The sequence below is a fragment of the Bubalus kerabau genome, chromosome 2, assembly GCF_029407905.1.
Source record: "Bubalus kerabau isolate K-KA32 ecotype Philippines breed swamp buffalo chromosome 2, PCC_UOA_SB_1v2, whole genome shotgun sequence".
Classification (NCBI taxonomy): domain Eukaryota; kingdom Metazoa; phylum Chordata; class Mammalia; order Artiodactyla; family Bovidae; genus Bubalus; species Bubalus kerabau.
The window spans coordinates 29915467-29934126 of NC_073625.1; the positions used below are offsets into that span (position 1 = coordinate 29915467).

At 37.6% G+C, this 18660-nt stretch overlaps 1 protein-coding gene across 4 annotated transcripts; it reads right to left on the bottom strand.

Moving 5' to 3' along the window:
- Positions 1 to 2634: 2634 nt before the first annotated feature.
- Positions 2635 to 18088, bottom strand: CFAP96 (cilia and flagella associated protein 96). Of its 4 annotated transcripts, none has more exons than XM_055567391.1 (8): positions 17728 to 18088; positions 15134 to 15314; positions 13824 to 14043; positions 12322 to 12459; positions 12152 to 12227; positions 10360 to 10539; positions 4609 to 4775; positions 2635 to 2876 (listed from the first exon to the last, which is right to left on the bottom strand). In XM_055567391.1, the coding sequence occupies exons 2-8, from the start codon at positions 15231 to 15233 to the stop codon at positions 2828 to 2830; spliced, it is 930 nt and encodes a 309-aa protein (XP_055423366.1). In that variant the 5' UTR covers positions 15234 to 15314; positions 17728 to 18088; the 3' UTR covers positions 2635 to 2827. The 4 variants fall into 4 exon arrangements, with proteins under 4 accessions (XP_055423366.1, XP_055423365.1, XP_055423367.1 ...); XM_055567390.1 differs by having other exon boundaries at positions 15134 to 15319; positions 17728 to 18084; XM_055567392.1 differs by lacking the exon at positions 4609 to 4775 and having other exon boundaries at positions 15134 to 15319.
- Positions 18089 to 18660: the final 572 nt, after the last annotated feature.

Sequence of the window (18660 nt, forward strand, 5' to 3'; positions counted from 1 at the left end):
GTCAAGAACTATAAATACCTTGAGACTTTATCCAGTTTGTAAGCTAATAATGTGTTATAGCCTGACGCAGTGTTGTGGGTTCCAGTGGAAGACATGAGAATCCTGGATCAGAGACAAAGGAGCTTCTTGCTCACAGCAACAGCAATAGGCAGAACTTTCCCATGGGTTCTTCCAGTTCCAACAGGCAACATGAAAAAAGTCACACAGTGGTTAGTACAAGAGAAAACTCTGAGCTTTTCCTTTAAATACAGTAACAGGTCAAATAGCCATTTTAATGTCTTTATTTGCTGATTCCATCTTCTCTACCTAATGGTGTTCATTTCTATTGACTGATTTTTCTCCCTGTTGTGGGTTACATTTTCCTGCTTCCTGGCATGTCTAGTAGTTGTGTTTTGTTTTTAAACTGGAAGATGGATTTAAAAAAAAAAAAATGTATTTACTTGTTCATTTTTGGCCGTGCTGGGTCTTTGTTGCTGCGCAGGCTTTTCTCTAGCTGCAGTGCGCAGGCGACTCTAGCATGTAGGCTTCAGCAGTTGCTGCTCGCGGGCTCTAGGGCACAGGCTCAGTAGTTGTGACATACACAGGCTCAGTAGCTCCATGGCATGTAAGATCTTCCCGGATCACAGTGCAAAACTGTGTCTCCTGTATTGCCAGGTGGATTCTTCACCACTGAGCCACCAGTGAAACCCGGATTTTTGTGAATTTTACATTGTCGAGCGTCTGAATTTGGTGTCTTCCTTTACAGATTGTTGGACCTGGTTGTGCTGGGTTGTGCTTACTTCTGTTGGAATTGGTTGTGCTTAATTCTCTTTCAGTCAGATCCTTTTGAGCCTGGTTTTTTAGACTTTTGTTAGGGTGGGTGCAGAGTAGCCTCTAGCCTACCCTAGCAGCTCTGGAGCCACCGCTGAATGCAGAGAGATGGGAACACCCTAGCCTTGGCTTGTTTGGTGACATTTATCACTATGTAACTAAATGAATTTTTATTCATTTATGTCTACCTGGAAAAAACTTAGCTACTCTGAGACATATGTATTCCCCTCTGAGGCTCATGATACCCGATACTGTCTTTGAGATGTTCATTCCACACTGTCCTTTGGATAGGAAATAAAAATCTTAAATATTCCTTTAGATAACTTTTTTCAGTCTTTAAAAATTTATTCTTTTAGAAAAAAAGTAAACAGTGATGAGGCATGAAATAAAAATATACGTTTGACAACAGGAAAACTTCTCTGTACCCTCTGAATCCCTTTCAAAAGTCACATGTGTATCTGGATTGACTTGGCTTCTCCACCATTGGAAAAAATTGGGTCTAGAAGCAGAGCACTGCAGCCTCTACACATTCTGATTTTCCGCTCTGGGAGGCCTAGAATGGCAGAGGAACGAGTACTAAGAAAAAAATCATGAATCAAAAATAACTCCTCCAACACACTGTACTAATTAGTTCAGTTCAGTCGCTCAGTCGTGTCTGATTCTTTGCAACCCCATGGACTGCAGTACGCCAGGCTTCCCTGTCCATCACCAACTCCCAGAGCTTACCCAAACTCATGTTCATCAAGTCAGTGATGCCATCCAACCATCTCATCCTCTCTCCTCCCCTCTCTTCCTGCCTGCAATCTTTCCCAGCATCAGGGTCTTTTCAAATGAGTCAGTTCTTCACATCAGGTGGCCAAAGTATTGGGGCTTCAGCTTCAGCATCAGTCCTTCCAATGAATATTCAGGACTGATTTCCTTTAGGATTGACTGGTGTGGCCTCCTTGCAGTCCAAGGAACTCTCAAGAGTCTTTTCCAACACCACAGTTTAATTAATAGATACTGTAAACTTCCCTTTTAAATACCACCACTACCCCACCCCAACTGAATGAGAACTATTGAGAGATACCTCACTATGAATTACGGGAATGTATTTAAATCATAACTTTTAAGAACAGATTTTTTTTTAAAGTGATAGGGCCAGTGAAGAGGTAACATGGGAAGGAAGAGGATAAGACCTAGAGAGGCAGCTACAGAGGAGAATGAGAGAACACAAGGACCAACTTCATCCATTGAAACCTGGCCATTTTGTATAAGATACTGAACTGAAAGTGCATCCCCAGTCTCCCATCCCCCACACGCCCCCCACACCCTCACCAACTGTGCTCAGCCTGGGGCTGCCACTGGCAGATCTGATGCTTTACACAAGATACACATAGAAGGCACCATACCACATTAACCGAGCTATCTGCCTCACTATACAACGCATGTATATGAGAATCTATTAAATAAGACTGGATCAGTACTTCCCTGATGTTAAGAATGCTTTAATGGACCGAGACACTTAGACAGCTGTCAACTCAACCTCCAAATACCTCCAAGAAGGAACAGCAAAATAAGAATTTACTGTAAAGCAACTACACTCCAATAAAAATTAATCTTAGAAAAAAAAAACAAAAACGATACCACTTAATAGAAAAATAAGCATTCATTGTGCACATTCTACCCCTTCAGTCCCCATATTCATACCTACCCTCCAACTCGGCAATATTTTTAATGTTAGGAGCAAAATATGTCAAATGAAAGAGTACACTTTGAGATTTTATAACAGTTTCAAACAGTCCTAAACATCTCCTCAGAAACACAGATCAAGAAACAGAGCAATTATTAACAAATACTAGTCATTTATTGATGTAACAGTATGAAAAGAAGGAAGAGCATTAGAGTCACAGCCTTAAATTTCTTCTAAATGTTTGAGCTATTTGCTCCACACATCTTATATACTTTTTCAAATAATAAGCACTTGATAGTGTATTTTTGGTAGTCAGGACCTGTAAGGTTATTTGTCTTCCAGATGCTAATAGGACTGTACTGAAGCAGTCTTGTAGTTCTTCGTATTTAGTGCCCTAAAATTGGAAAATAAATGCATATTTAATTTGATAGATCTGTGTATTCTTGTAAAAAAAAAAACATTTTGCAATTAAAAGTTAACAATCCAAACAAAACCAAACTTTCTCACTAAAGAAAAAGCTTCACGTATATCAGATATACTTTTAAAATGTAATAAAAGAAGGAAAAAATGGTTTATGAGACTAAATACTACTACTACTTTTAAATACTACTTCTCAGAGTTTTAAAATTAGGCTAAAAGAAGCTAAAACTTGATTTAGGATAATATTTGTGATAATGTAAAAAAAAAGATATTTCAATAAACTCAAAATACTAAACAAATGATAAACTTCTGAACAATCGATACTTTTTTCCTTTGCTTTAAACATGTGTGCTAGAGCATCATAGAATTTTCTCAGATCTGTTCTCTGGATAGCCAGAAAACTTGAAACCACACTCCTCCCCACCCCACACAAAATTCCATTTATTTGAGTGTGAATGTGTTGCGTAAAATTCTAACTTTACTGTCAGTGTGGTTGTCAAAGGATAAAGGTCAAAGGACATGGAAAAAAGGCTCCACATCTTTGTTTCCCAAATGAATCCTCTACCAACTAGCCTGCAAAAAAATATTATTCCTATAGACAACAGTTAAACTATATATATAAAATGAAGGGCAGCCTTACTTTGTGATTATAATAATGATGTTTTTATAATCACTATCCACAAGTAATAAAGATGTACTATTGTTTCTACAAAAGGAATATGAATTCGATGTCCTTTTCCTAATCCATTGTATGATTACAATGAAGTCAGAAATATGTAAGTTAGTCAAATTGGCATTAAAACTTTTTCAGTGAATAGGCCGAAAGGGAATCAAATGAATTCTTCAGTATTTATGATCTTTCACATATAACAAAAGAATGACAGGCTGTCCTTTTCTAAATTATATTCTGAACTTCTAAAAACTTTTCAGTTTTGAGAGTGCTCAAAACCTAGGAAAGATTCGAGTTTTATGATACATGAATAATATACTTTTCCTCAAAGTATTTTTAATTAATCAGAATACTTTTAGTTCTCATAGAGGGTTATTTAAAAGTTAAAGACAGAATAAGTGTCATTAAGAGTCCACACAATTACTGAGAGTCTGGGGCCTATAGAGAGATAATAATTTAATGAGTCAAAAGATCCTTTTAAGAAACAGACTATGTTAATATGTACTGCTAAGTGAAATATATATTTCACTTAGCAGTATATATATATATGCATGTGTGTGTATATATATATATGTACGTATATGTATGTATGTATGTATGTATATATGTATATACATATGTGTATATGTGTATGTATGTGTGTGTATATAGATATATATATATGCATGTATGCATGCTAAGTCACTTCACTCATGTCTGACTTTTTGTGACCCTATGGACTGTAGCCCACCAGGCTCCTGTGTCCATGGGATTCTCCAGGCAAGAATACTGGAGTAGGTTACCATTTCCTTCTCCAGGGGATCTTCCCAACCCAGGGATTGAACCTGCGTCTGTTTGGTACAGATAAATTAAGCTTTTTCAATTGGGAATTTCAGAAGATGGGAAAGAACTTCTACAGGGGAGGGCAGGTATAAAGAAGAAGCTGAGATTTCTAAAATCACCCAGATTTGTCAACTTTTAAAAGTATATATAAATAAAAGATATTACTCTGAAGAAATCTAAAAGCTGGAAATAACTTATGGGCTAATATTACTACCTTCTGACATTCAAAGCCATTATACTTTCAATTGGTCTGCTTTTTGGTCCACCTGGCGGATGGAAAACCTTAGCACTTTTGCTGGATGGGCTTTTCAATTTAACCACGTAAGGGTCAGCAGAATGTGTAGGGTAAGGATCAAATGTTCCTGCCTTCATTCCACCAGCCTACAAGTAAAAATGAGACAATTTAATGTGGTTCTGTCAAAATGCTTCTAACAAAAATTAGATGTGAAAAAGGTCATACATATTTGTGTATTGTACATGGAGCTGGTTTTACATTTAAAGAAAACTGTTTATGCTGTTTAATTCAAATACCATCAAAGGGTCTTCCTACCACCAATTTTATGGGTTGCTGCTGCTGCTAAGTCGCTTCAGTCATGTCCGACTCTGTGAGACCCCAGAGATGACAGCCCACCAGGCTCCCCCATCCCTGGGATTCTCCAGGCAAGAACACTGGAGTGGGTTGCCATTTCCTTCTCCAATGCATGAAAGTGAAAAGTGAAAGTGAAGTCACTCAGTCGAGTCCGACTCCTAGCGACCCCATGGACTGCAGCCTACCAGGCTCCTCCGTCTATGGGATTTTCCAGGCAAGAGTACTGGAGTGGGGTGCCATTGCCTTCTCCATTTTATGGGTTAAGACACTATAATTCCAAAAGTTCTCTATTAAAATGCATATAGTTATAAGAAGGTAATATTCTAAACTACTGCCAACAGTTAATATACTAGTGAATTTATCAGATCAGGCTATGAACTACACAGGATGTGAGTCCATTCCTGAGGGAGTGAGACCCAGGTCACATGTATTTTGATACAGGAAGAAGTTAGGGTTCAGAACCAGAGGATGAGAGATGAGGCCAAAGGTAAGGTTTATCCAAAAGGAAACCTGGCACAAGACGAGTTCAGTTAACATCAGTAAATGATGGGGGAGATACTGAAAAAAAAGTTTTTAATAAAAATAAAGGAAAAGCACATAGAAAAAGAGAGTGAGAGGTAAACATAACCCACAATCAGTCCTCCACACCAGTAAGGTCTGCATCCTCAAATTCATCCAATCTCAGGGTGAAAATATTTTTTAAATGAAGAATTCCAGAAAGTTCCCCAAAAGAAAAGTTGAACTTGACATGCACAGGAAACTATTTACATAGTATTTGCATTGTATTAGATATTGTAAGTAGTCTAGAGATGATTTACATTATACAGGAGGATGTGCAAAGGTTACATGCAAATACTAGGCCATTTTATGTAAGGGACCTGAGCATCCTTGAATTTTGGTATTCTAGGGGTAGGGGACAGTGGTCTTGAAAGCAATCCCCCATTGATACCAAGGAATAACTGTACCATACATTGTACTTTTCTTATAATCTATTAAGAAAAGTCAATCATTTTTGACCTATATGCAAAACAAACATTTGCTTTGACTTTTTAAACTGATACATATTAACAGGATTTTCATCATATTATATATAGTCACCAAGAAAACTCTATTCAATCACAATAATCCATTTAACTAGGCATCCTTTCTCTTGTAGTGTCTAAGCCAGATATATAAGAAAATGCGATTTATTTGAAACATATGGTTATAATTTTTCAAGTTATCAAGATTGAGACACATGGATTATTTTAAAAGTAACAAATAATAAAGAATCTAAAGAAAATACAATTGATTAATTAATTGATATAAAAGCAAAACAGATGAATAGAAAATGGAAAACTATATATGGTAAGTAAACCAACTCACCAGATGATGCTTAAAAAATTAACAGGTAAATCTATGTTATAAAGATTGAGAAATAGGTGGAAGAAATCTATACATATATGGAATATCAAAAACTGTAAGATAATATTTTTTACACCTCTACATTGACAAATTTGAAAACCTGAATTAAATGAATGGTTCTCAAAGAAAAATACTGTCAAAGTGACTCAAAGAGAGGACACCTACAGAAAATATTTGGACATCATGTAAGAAATTAAGCTCAGAACACTTACTATGAGAAGTCTTTTAAATTTTCAAGGAAAAGATATATTTGATGCTATTAAACTCTTACTTTAAGATGCTAGCATCTACTTATATCAAAATAGAACGAGGAATGTAAAAAATACAGACCAGTCACAACACTTATAATAATTGATGTAAAAATACTTCATAAAATATTAGCAAATAAAACACAGTATTACACTTAAAGATTAATACAACACAGTCAAGTGAGAATCATTTCAAGAAATCTATTACTTTTACTCACCTTATAATAAGTTAATGGAGAAAAACATAGATGGTCTAGATAGATTATACTAAAACATTCAACATAATTCTACAAACATTCCTGATTTAGTCTTATTTATTTAAACATGAACACTAGAGGTATTCCCATGATCCCCATATCATGTCTAAACACTGGGCATAAGCATGACATGAGAGAGAGAAATATTGGAAAGGAAGGAGCAAAATTATTTGCAGATAATATAATCATATATCTAAAGATCCAAAGAGAATCAATGAAATACCTATTAGAATATAAAATTTAATAAATTGCCAGTTACTTAAAAAAAACAGATGTTTGAATAAGAACAAATAATATAAGGGGATTGATGGGGAAAAGAAACTATTGACCAGGACCTTAAAATAAAAATAAATATGATACATAAATCTATGTGAAACAAAATATAAAAATCTACAAGACAAATAAAGGTTTCTGTAAGTAGCTTAATTCTAGATAAGATTCAAAGTATAAAAATGCTAATACAATCTAAAATCTAAAGATCTCAATTTAAAGCAAAACACCAAAGGTCTTTTTTCCTCAGAACTTCACAAAATAATTCCAAAGTTCTAAATAATAACTACTGGAAAACAGTCATATAAACTTATTTTAAGAATAAGAAGAGTCTAGACCACCCAATATTAAAATGCAATAATAATTAAAAATAGTTTGGTACTGATAGAAATAAACATCAATTAAATAGAATGAAAATTCAGGGGGAAAAAAAACACTAAAAGTGGGAATTTTGATTTGATAAAGTGGCATTTCAAAACAGGGGTGTTAATTATTCTATCTGTGAGATCAGGAACAATTGGCTCTTTAAAAAATTTTTTTACTTAAGTCCAAGTATAATAAGCTGCACCCATTTTAAGTTTACAGATTCTGTGAGTTTTTACAGATGTGGTTTTTCCAGTAGTTATGAATGGATGTGAGAGTTGGACTATGAAGAAAGCTGAGTGCTGAAGAATTGATGCTTTTGAACTGTGGTGTTGGAGAAGACTCTTGAGAGTCCCTTGGACTGCCAGGAGATCCAACCAGTCCATCCTAAAGGAGATCAGCCCTGGATGGTCATTGGAAGGACTGATGTTGAGGCTGAAACTCCAATACTTTGGCCAACTGATGCAAAGAGCTGACTCATTTGAAAAGACCCTGATGCTGGGAAAGATTGAGGGCAGGAGGAGAAGGGGACAACAAAGGATGAGATGGTTGGATGGCATCACTGACTCAATGGATATGAGTTTGGGCAAACTCTGGGAGTTGGTGATGAACAGGAAGGCCTGGCATGCTGCAGTCCATGGGGTCGCAAAGAGTCAGACACATCTGAGCGACTGAACTGACTGACTGATACACCCTTGAAACCACAAAGGCAATCAAGATATGGAACACATCCTCCCCTCAAAGCATCCTTCTGTCCATAAAACTGAATTTTGAAAAAGATAAAAGCTGAATCCTTACCTTGTTCTTTCCATCAAAATATATTCCAGATGAAAATTTAAATGCAAAAAGATAAAACTAGTTAAGAAATCAAGAATGCATATTTCACTAACGTTGCTGGGAAGGAAAGTTATTCTGAGAATGACAAACTTAGCACAGAGGACTGACAAAATCATTATTTTATGTGTTTTTATCATTATCAAGTTTATATTTTATAATGATAAATCATTATTGCTATTTCTGAATAGAACAGAATATTATAACCAAAGTCAAAGATTCAACAGACTAGAAAAATTATTTTCAACACAAATGATAAAATAATATCCTTAATATACGAAAAGATCTTACAGATCAATATGAAAAAGACAAATATCTTAATTGAACATTTGCAAGAAAAGGAACACAAAATTCACAGAAGAAAAAACTAAGGTATAAACTAAGCCTATAAACTATAAGGGAGATTTTTATTTTTATTCACACTTGTAAACCTCAGCAGAAGGGAGACACTTCATTTTAACCACCCTTCAAAAACTAAAGATGGTCTGACTTTTTATGGTTTTGAGAAAAACTATACCTAAGATCTAGACAGGTGCTTAGAAAATTCATTGTACATTAAAATACTTTAGAGATGAGTAATAATTATTCCGGCAATACATGAACCGTGAACTTCCCGATGTTCAAGCTGGTTTTAGAAAAGGCAGAGGAACCAGAGATCAAATTGCCAACATCCGCTGGATCATGGAAAAAGCAAGAGAGTTCCAGAAAAACATCTATTTCTGCTTTATTGACTATGCCAAAGCCTTTGACTGTGTGGATCACAATAAACTGTGGAAAATTCTGAAAGAGATGGGAATACCAGACCACCTGACCTGCCTCTTGAGAAATCTGTATACAGGTCAGGAAGCAACAGATAGAACTGGACATGAAACAAGAGACTGGTTCCAAATAGGAAAAGGAGTACGTCAAGGCTGTATATTGTCACCCTGCTTATTTAACTTAGATGCAGAGTACATCATGAGAAATGCTGGACTGGAAGAAACACAAGCTGGAATCAAGATTGTCGGGAGAAATATCAATAACCTCAGATATGCAGATGACACCACCCTTATGGCAGAAAGTGAAGAGGAACTAAAAAGCCTCTAGAGGAAAGTGAAAGTGGAGAGTGAAAAAGTTGGCTTAAAGCTCAACATTCAGAAAACGAAGATCATGGCATCCGGTCCCATCACTTCATGGGAAATAGATGGGGAAACAGTGGAAACAGTGTCAGACTTTATTTTGGGGGCTCCAAAATCACTGCAGATGGGGACTGCAGCCATGAAATTAAAAGACGCTTACTCCTTGGAAGGAAAGTTATGACCAACCTAGATAGCATATTCAAAAGCAGAGACATTACTTTGCCAACAAAGATCCGTCTAGTCAAGGCTATGGTTCTTCCAGTGGTCATGTATGGATGTGAGAGTTGGACTGTGAAGAAGGCTGAGCGCTGAAGAATTGATGCTTTTGAACTGTGGTGTTGGAGAAGACTCTTGAGAGTCCCTTGGACTGCAAGGAGATCCAACCAGTCCATTCTGAAGGAGATCAGCCCTGGGATTTCTTTGGAAGGAATGATGCTAAAGCTGAAACTCCAGTACTTTGGCCACCTGATGCCAAGAGTTGACTCATTGGAAAAGACTCTGATGCTGGGAGGGATTGGGGGCAGGAGGAGAAGGGGACGACAGAGGATGAGATGGCTGGATGGCATCACTGACTCAATGGACTTGAGTCGGAGTGAACTCCGGGAGTTGGTGATGGACAGGGAGGCCTGGCATGCTGCAATTCATGGGGTCGCAAAGAGTCGGAGACGACTGAGAGACTGAACTGAACTGAATAATTATTTCATAAGGCCATCATTATTCCTTATGGTATCCACACTCTATGACTTATCATAATTTCATCAAAATGGGTTCCATGATTCATGGCATGAATATAAACAAATGGGAAATGAAATAATATGACAGCAAGAGGCAATATTTCTATATGATGCTTAATATTTTTTCATTCTAAAAACTTTAACTTGCCTTTTTGCCAGGAGAAGAGGGCTTAAAAGGGTTTCCAACTGTTTCTTTCTTCTCTACTTTTTTAATTGGTGGTAAAGGTTTCTCAGACATGTAAGGATTGGTATCAAAATATTCCCTTGGGTAAAGATTTAATTTGAAAGCTGTCCCTTTAAGTAAACGACGATGTTCTTCATTCTCTTTCTGTAAATTAAGGAGTTTGAAATTATATTAGATAGCAAAAATTACTCAACACTGCAAGTAACATAAAGTTAATTTAACTTTAAATTTTAATATAAGCATGTAGATTGTTTAAGTATATACTGCTGGGTTCACTTTTTTAAAACATTCCTTTGCTATGTTCTATTTTTATGATACAAAAGATATGCTTAGGAAGAAGCACAGCTATGATTGTTCATCTTGAATATAAATTTATTTGATGTATATAGATATATCACTTGAGCAAATCTTTATTAACTATCTATAATATGATATAATGCATTAAAAATAAAAGTCAGTTTCTAGTTCAAGCCCTAACTGCTTCCTGCTTTCTAGCATTTCCCAGGGACACTGGGAAAGTTACTGACCCTTTTAGTGTCACATTTTCTTCAATTATAAATGACGATCGTAACATTCCCCCGACCCTTAATGCTATGACAAAGATTAAATGCGATTATGTGTTCAAAGTACCTGGCACATGGTAGGCCTTCAAAAAAAAGTCAGCTTTTCTCCTAAGAATAAGGAATACTTACTTTTTACATTACAAAACTTTTATGTTACAATATTATTTCAGGAAATTCAGGGACATAAAATTTCTGACTTATGAATAGTAAGTTCTAAATGCGGAATGAAAGAGTTTTATTCTAAAGAGAGAAAAGTATCTTATATCCGTAAACTTAAGATGAAAGATTAATTACTAAGCTATTGATAAAACTGCCTTGTACGTATTTATATATTAGGTATTATCATTCCTATAGAATATATTATTCTATTCTATGTAAAAAGTAGTTTACATAGAATCTTATATAAAGTGAAGAGTCCATACTAGAAACAAGAGATGACTATTTTCAAATGACCAAGGTTTATCAATTTAACAGAAAACTTTTCCTGGGTTTGGACATGCCCATTTGCAAAACTGGCCACTATCCTTCTATCTCATGTGTGCATGCATGCTAAGTCACTTCAGTCGTGTCCGACTCTGTGCGACCCTATGGATTACAGCCTGCTAGGCTCCTCTATCCATGGGGATTCTTCAGGCAAGAATACTGGAGTGGGTTGCCATGCCCTCCCCTCCATCTATCTCACTGCCATTTAAAGTCACCATAGCCAAAATTATTGAAGACTGCATGCTGAAAAAAAAACGAAAATTTAAAAGCTTATATCCTTCTCTAGTCTCCACTTCCTCCCTTCTCCCCAACACTCTTCCATTCTGTTCACTCACCATAATGGCCTGATCGGCCCAAAAGGACTACCACTACTTTCTTAGGCGCAAAATATTAGGGTGTGTTGGGAATACAGCTAAGGATTAGGATACAATGCTTAGAATCAAAATAGAGCTGAGTTGATCAGGCCACGCTGACAGAAGTCTCACAACTAGTTTAGAGAGACGGAAGATAAACTATGACAGGAATTAAAGCTCAGCCAGGGAATCTAAAATCAAAACGGTAAAATTATTACAATTCCTAAACATCAATCTGCCATTGCCCACATAACACAAATAGATAAAACAAAATAAACCCTAATTGGATCACAAGTGAATTCTCTAAGTCAACTAAATAAGAGAAAGATTGAAATAAGTTACAGGAGATTCCTTTACCTTGTTATTTAGTTTTGCTGCATCATAGAGATCAGAAGAGTGTGAAAACTGCTTACCTATGGTAATATTTGCATAGCTAAGGAAGGAAAATAATGATGATGACTTCAGGGTTCAGAAATTAAATTTTTTAAATTCAAAACAAATGATATGAAAGTATTGAAATATCTTACCCATATCCAGTTCCTTTCTTTCCTGGGTTTGTGTATAAATTCTTTCCAGGTGGCTCATATTTTTCTTTGGGTTTAGACTGAGCACTGAAAAACGGGACTGGTCCCCCTATGGTTCCATAGTAACTTCCTAATCCACAGCTTAAATACAGAGTAACGAGAACAAAAAGAAGCAAGTTCAAATAGTGAACTTTGTGTGTATTTTACCAAAATTTATAAAATATTATTGAAAGAGGAGCAAAATATACACAGTAGATTTGACATGCCTAACTTTGGTAAGAAAAAAAAAACTCTTTTGTTATTTTTTTAATCTACTTTTCCCTATTATTCAAAGTCAAAAATTCCATTTTAAATGTTCTACATAAACAAAGCTTTAGCAATCTCTAGGAGGTTAGAGGAGTTTACATTAGTTCAATTAACCACAAGAATAGACCCTTTGTGTGTTCTTCCGCTGTGTTTTTTCTAAAGTTATTTTTTATGTAAGCATAGTTTATTGACAATATTATATTAGTTCCAGGGGATGGGAAAGTTGAACACAAAAAAAGTTGTTTAAAGGATAAAATACATATGTTACATGAAAAAGAAATAAAGTAGTAGCCCCAAAAATACACATTGGAATTTACATCTAAGAAGAAAAGAAAGAAACCCAAAAAAAGTAGTAATAATAATAATAAATAGTTCACACTTCTCCAAAGTGTGCAAAGGTAGGAAAAGATAAACTATAATAACAGAAAAGAAGACATTCTCTACTTTTAATAAAGACAATTTAACTTGGAAGACTGAAGCTTTACTAATCTCAAAATCACAAATAAGCACAAAATTATTTTTCAACCAATCCTTATCTGTCATAAACTCTAGATTGAGAGTCAATGTTACTGAGTGTGAATTAACATCATATTATAAAACTCAGCTATAGTATATCACATAGATTATATGATTTTATCAGTTTAAGGATTTAAAGGTTAAAAAAAAAGAAACTTATCCTGACAATTTTTACAACTAAAATACTGTTAAGCCCCTACATGTAACTTCATCATGATTTTTAAACAATGTACCTTTGATAAATTATCCTTTTTACCCAAAAAAGATTTCTCCTAATTTCACATTTTTTATTTATACTTTTTTAAAGTTTTAAAAAGCAGAAAAAATAGTCAAGGCCACAGACATGATGACCCAAGGCAATTTTTTTTCTAGTCTGACTACTGCAAAATTTTCAACTAAAACTTATTTTCATTATTTAGTTGGCTTTATTAGTATAAACTGATAGAAAATAGTGACATAGATGACTAAAAATTTAATATGACAATGAGAATCTACTTAATCAATTACCCCGCAACTTAAATCACCCAATATAATTGTCTCCATCTAACACAAACTTAACCTAAAAGTCACACTTTAAAAAATGAGTCATACATAAGTAAGTCCTACAGAAAAATCAACAATTTAGGCTGGAGGAGAGAGAGTAATGCAGGAGATAGATTTAAGATTTTCTCCCCAATACTTACGGCTTTTTCTCTCCATTACTAGGGAGGAACGCTTTGCTTAGATTTTTCTTGGCTTCTTCCATCATGTACCGTCTTCTCACTTGATTCGGATTGACATAGCCTTCACCTTCAAAAATCCTTGCAAAATGGGGGTCAAAATAACCTGCCTGGAGATTGGACATTTCTTTGGATCCCCCGGGTAGAATCTGTCTATTTTTGCTTGCAGATTCATTAAAAGGTCCTTTAAAGAGAAAATAGGAATATGACAATTTTGAGCTCACCATTAATAAAAGGACATGAAAAATAATAGAAAACTTTCCTGATCCTTGCCACTAGAACACCAGGGCAACAGAGAAAAGTTTCAAAATGTGATTCGAGCCATTGAGTTTTGAGCTCTTAAATGCTGTTTCAAAACGGTCACTAATAGATCCATATGAAAGGCTTCACTGACAGTAAGAACTAAGGCATTTCCATTAAAACATTTTAATAATTAGATTGAGATTCTCTTAAACTCTGAATCTGAGAGCTGGAAGAGGCCTTACAGGTCACTGAATACAATGCTTTCCCATAGGAAACTGTTTTGCATCTTGCCTTTTTAACAATTTATCTTAGAGATGTTCCATATCAGCATATTCTTTTTTATTGTTTTATTGATGACTCTTCTAAAAATCTCTCGTGTATTTATTTGGCACTTTATTTTCAAGAAAGTGATCATGGATGGCCATTTTAGATGTAAATGTAAATGCTATTTGTGTAGTAGCGTGTCCCAACTAAGGGAAAAAAAAAGCCAATGGTTCAGTCCCTTCATGGTTGTGATTCCGTTTTGGGCTTTCCTGGTGGGGTGGCAGTGGTAAAGAATCTGCCTGCCAATGCAGGAGTGACAGGAAACTGGGGCGATTCCTGGGTCCAGAAGATTCCCTGGAGAAGGAAATGGCAACTCACTCTAGTATTCTTGTCTGAGAAATCCCACAGACAGAGGAGCCTGGAGGGCTACAGTCCATGGGCTTGCAAAAGAGTAGAATACAACTTAGCGACTAGACAACAAACAAACAAAAAAATTCTGGAAGAAAACTGCCAGGCACCTTGAAAATAAATACAAATACCTATGAGGAGAATATATGAAAGTAGGATAGTCCAAGAACACGAGCTTCCTGATCTTACAAAAAAAAAGATCTCTTACCGCTACTAAAATTTCACAGGTGTTTTCAACTTTATACCTAAAGCTTTAAAATACAGACCATTCAAAAAGATCATTTAACAAACATTAAAATCAAAATTTTATAGAGGGAACATCCACTCTTAGGCTGTAAAGAAAACCAAATTATACTTACGATTAAACTGTGACACATATTTATCCCCCACAGTGATATATTCCATCTCACTGAAGAGGCCAATCCTCTCCATATCCGTCTTCCCTCCTTCCGCAGGCATGGTTGCTCCCTGTTGGCTGGGTGCTCTATGCTGGTGACTTCAGCGGGTTTCTTAGTGCTACTTCTATAGCAAAATTCTACTCTACACTGAAAAATACAGGAGAAAATTTAGGGAAAAGGTGATTCTAACTTTCAGTCCAAAATAGTTTCAGTCCAAACTATGAGTGTTAACATGCACATAGTTACATCATAAAACAACAGTCCCAAGCTATACATGGGGAAAGAATCTACTTTGTGGGGCCGAGGGGGAATAACAGAGACTCAAAATTATCACCACGAACCTTCCCCTTGAGTCTCCAGCTGAAATAGCCACAAATTACAAAGAAATGTTTATCTGTGGCACTGCCATTCATCTGTCACAAACAGTAATATTATGACGGTACAGTGTGGTATAAATACTGTATAAAAAACATCCTTCTTCTGAGAAGTTCAAAGTTGACTGAAAGATCTTAATTATATAAGGCAGTCATTTTTAGTTTAAACCCTTCTATCTAAACATACTACATTGTCCCTTGTATTAAAAATTACAACTTACTTTTACAGAATGCACAACACACCTAGGCATTACCCTATAGTTCTTGAATTTTTTCAAGTTTAAATGTATATAACAAATGTGCCACTGGGCAAAATCAGTTCACAATGGGGATAGGAAGAGAGGACAATTGACTAAGCAAGATAAACACGAACAACAACAAAACAAAAGCTACAAGGAATTCAGAGTATTTGTTATAGAGCAGACTGCAACTATGAGTTCTTGAAATATCACTCTAAATATGCAACTACATTTTCAGATGTTTCCTTTAATTAGATACGTTCTAAAAAGTTGGACCAAAGAGCTAAGAATACTTGCCTCCATTTCATGGTAATATTTTTGAAGCCAACTATATCTAGGTACTGGACACATAGGTTGATGAATAAAACAAACATTGGCTTACACTTCCCAGTTTATAATCCAAGGTAAGAAACTTCTGCCTTGAATTTAGAGCAAGCTGTTTCAATGACAGGATTGCCTATTTGAATCTGTGGCTCATCCTCTCCTCCTCCTCCTTGCCATCCTGCCTCTGATCACCTATGCTTTAAAACTAAAAGTCAGTCAGTTGGAGGGCACTAATTCAATTTGTTTCATGTTTCAAGGCTCCATCTCCACTGCAACCTTAAAGTCTTCCTGTGCTGCTACAGGGGCTCAAATCCTTTAAATGGCTCATAAGGCCACTATCACCCTCACCTGTCACCATGGGAACCCCTCTCCCTGGAACCTAAGCTCCAATTGTCTTTCAGTTCTCAAGTCCGCCTCTCCAACCACAGGACACTAGCACATGCTGTTTCACTTTCGGCAGGTACTTCACTGCGCCTACCCCTTTCTTTCCTCAATAAATACTGATCCTTCTGATTGTTTAGCTCATTCTTCACTTCCTTAATTCACTTCATCATAGCGCCATGTACTTCCCTCTCCAAGCCCTGATCATGGATGCTTATTTTATATTGGGTTATTTTACATTCACCTTGTAGGGATCTTAAATTAACTGCTGTTTTCCCTCACTTGGTTTTTCTAGTGGTCATGTATGGATGTGAGAGTTGGACTATAAAGAAAGCTGAGCACCGAAGAATTGATGCTTTTGAACTGTGGTGTTGGAGAAGACTCTTGAAGTCCTTTGGACTGCAAGGAAATCCAACTAGTCCATCCTAAAGGAGATCAGTCCTGGGTGTTCATTGGAAGGACTGATGTTGAGGCTGAAACTTCCACCACATGTGAAGAGCTGACTCATTGGAAAAGACCCTGATGCTGGGAAAGATTGAGGGCAGGAGGAGAAGGGGACAACAGAGGATGAGATGGTTGGCTGGCATCATTGACTCGATGGACATGGGTTTGGGTGGACTCCGGGAGTTGGTGATGGATAGGGAGGCCTGGCGTGCTGCAGTTCATGGGGTCGCAAAGAGTCGGACATGATTGAGCGACTGAACTGAACTGAACTGTAAGGATCTTGAATTAACTGCCGTTTTCCCTCACTAAATTGTGGGCTCCAGGAAGATAGGAACCACCCAACGAAGTGTGACACAGAGGGAAGAAAGGAAAGGGAACAAAAGGGAAGTTTTTGCCTTGAATTTTTCCACTACAGGGAGGCCTGGCGTACTGTGATTCGTGGGGTCACAAAGAGTCGGACACGACTGAGTGACTGAACTGAACTGAACTCTTCTTGAACAGCATTGGCAAAATCTTTCATTCACTTATTTAACGTTTTGCAAAACCCTCCTGAGTAGGGCTTGCTGGTAGAAGTTATAAAACTGAGATTTTAAAAGGCATAGATACTGCTGTTAGGGAGCTTATCTTGTCTTAGACAAGGCAAGTATAACATAGTAGAACACGGCAAGTACCCTTCCAAAGTTATGGATAAAGTGCCCTAGGGGATGAAGGAGGGACAGAAAACTTCTGGGGAAAATGATGTCCCATTAGGGAAACAGAGGTTCAGAGTAGCTAGGTATCTAAAAGACAGTACCTGATGGCTGCGAGTACCAAGTCGCCTCGGAGAAGGGTACAAAGATCAGAGATCAGATTGTCCCAGCTCCAGTCCCAGCCAAGCTGCAGGAGCGACCAGCGTCACGAAGCAGCCCCCGCGCGAGCTATTCCCGCGGGGATCTCGCCACGCAGCCGGTCCGCACGCTCGCCTAGCCGCGCAGACCTTCTGCGGCGCGTTGCCCCGGCTACGGGAGAATCCATTCCGAGAATGAATGTTGCGGGAGGCTCGGTGGAGGGTTCGCATCCGGATCGAGGAAGACACAAACAGAAAGACGTCTACAGGATGCGGAGGACCTGCATCCATCATTCGTTAGGACTTACGCTCCCCGCCCAGTTATCCCCCCGCGAGATCTGGCGTGGTGGTACGCCCCGTGACGCACGCCGCAGGGCATTTTGGGAACGGTAGTCAGCCTTCCCAAATCCCGCCCTCCGGCGGAACCACTTCCGAGCCAGCCTCCTGAGCGGTGGGCGAGCCTCTGCGTTGCATGTCGGCGCCGCGTAGCTGATATGGTGAGTATTCCTCCCCAGCTCGCCACCGACTCCTGCGTGGTCACCTCCGACCTCACTAGCTGCCTGCAAGTGGGGCTCTGCGGCCCTTGAAAGAACTGGATCTGCCGGGGACCGGTGGTCCGGGCCTTGGTCTGGGCCTTCTCCTCCTCGGCCTGGCCCCTCCCGGTAGAGCCGGAGGGAAGCCGCCCCCGGAAGACCTTCGACTCCCCGGCTCCTCCGCTCTCCCTGCACCTTTCCCTTGTGCGTGCATTTTGAGAACGAGGGAATCATAAGAGGTTTTTAAAAGTTTCGAAGAAAGAGTGGACCTGGAAAAGAGAAGAGTAACTTTCCACATACCTTTTGTTCTCTCGGCAGCGTGGTGGTAACACTTCCCTGGTTTCCCCCTGACTGCTCAGGCAGGTTC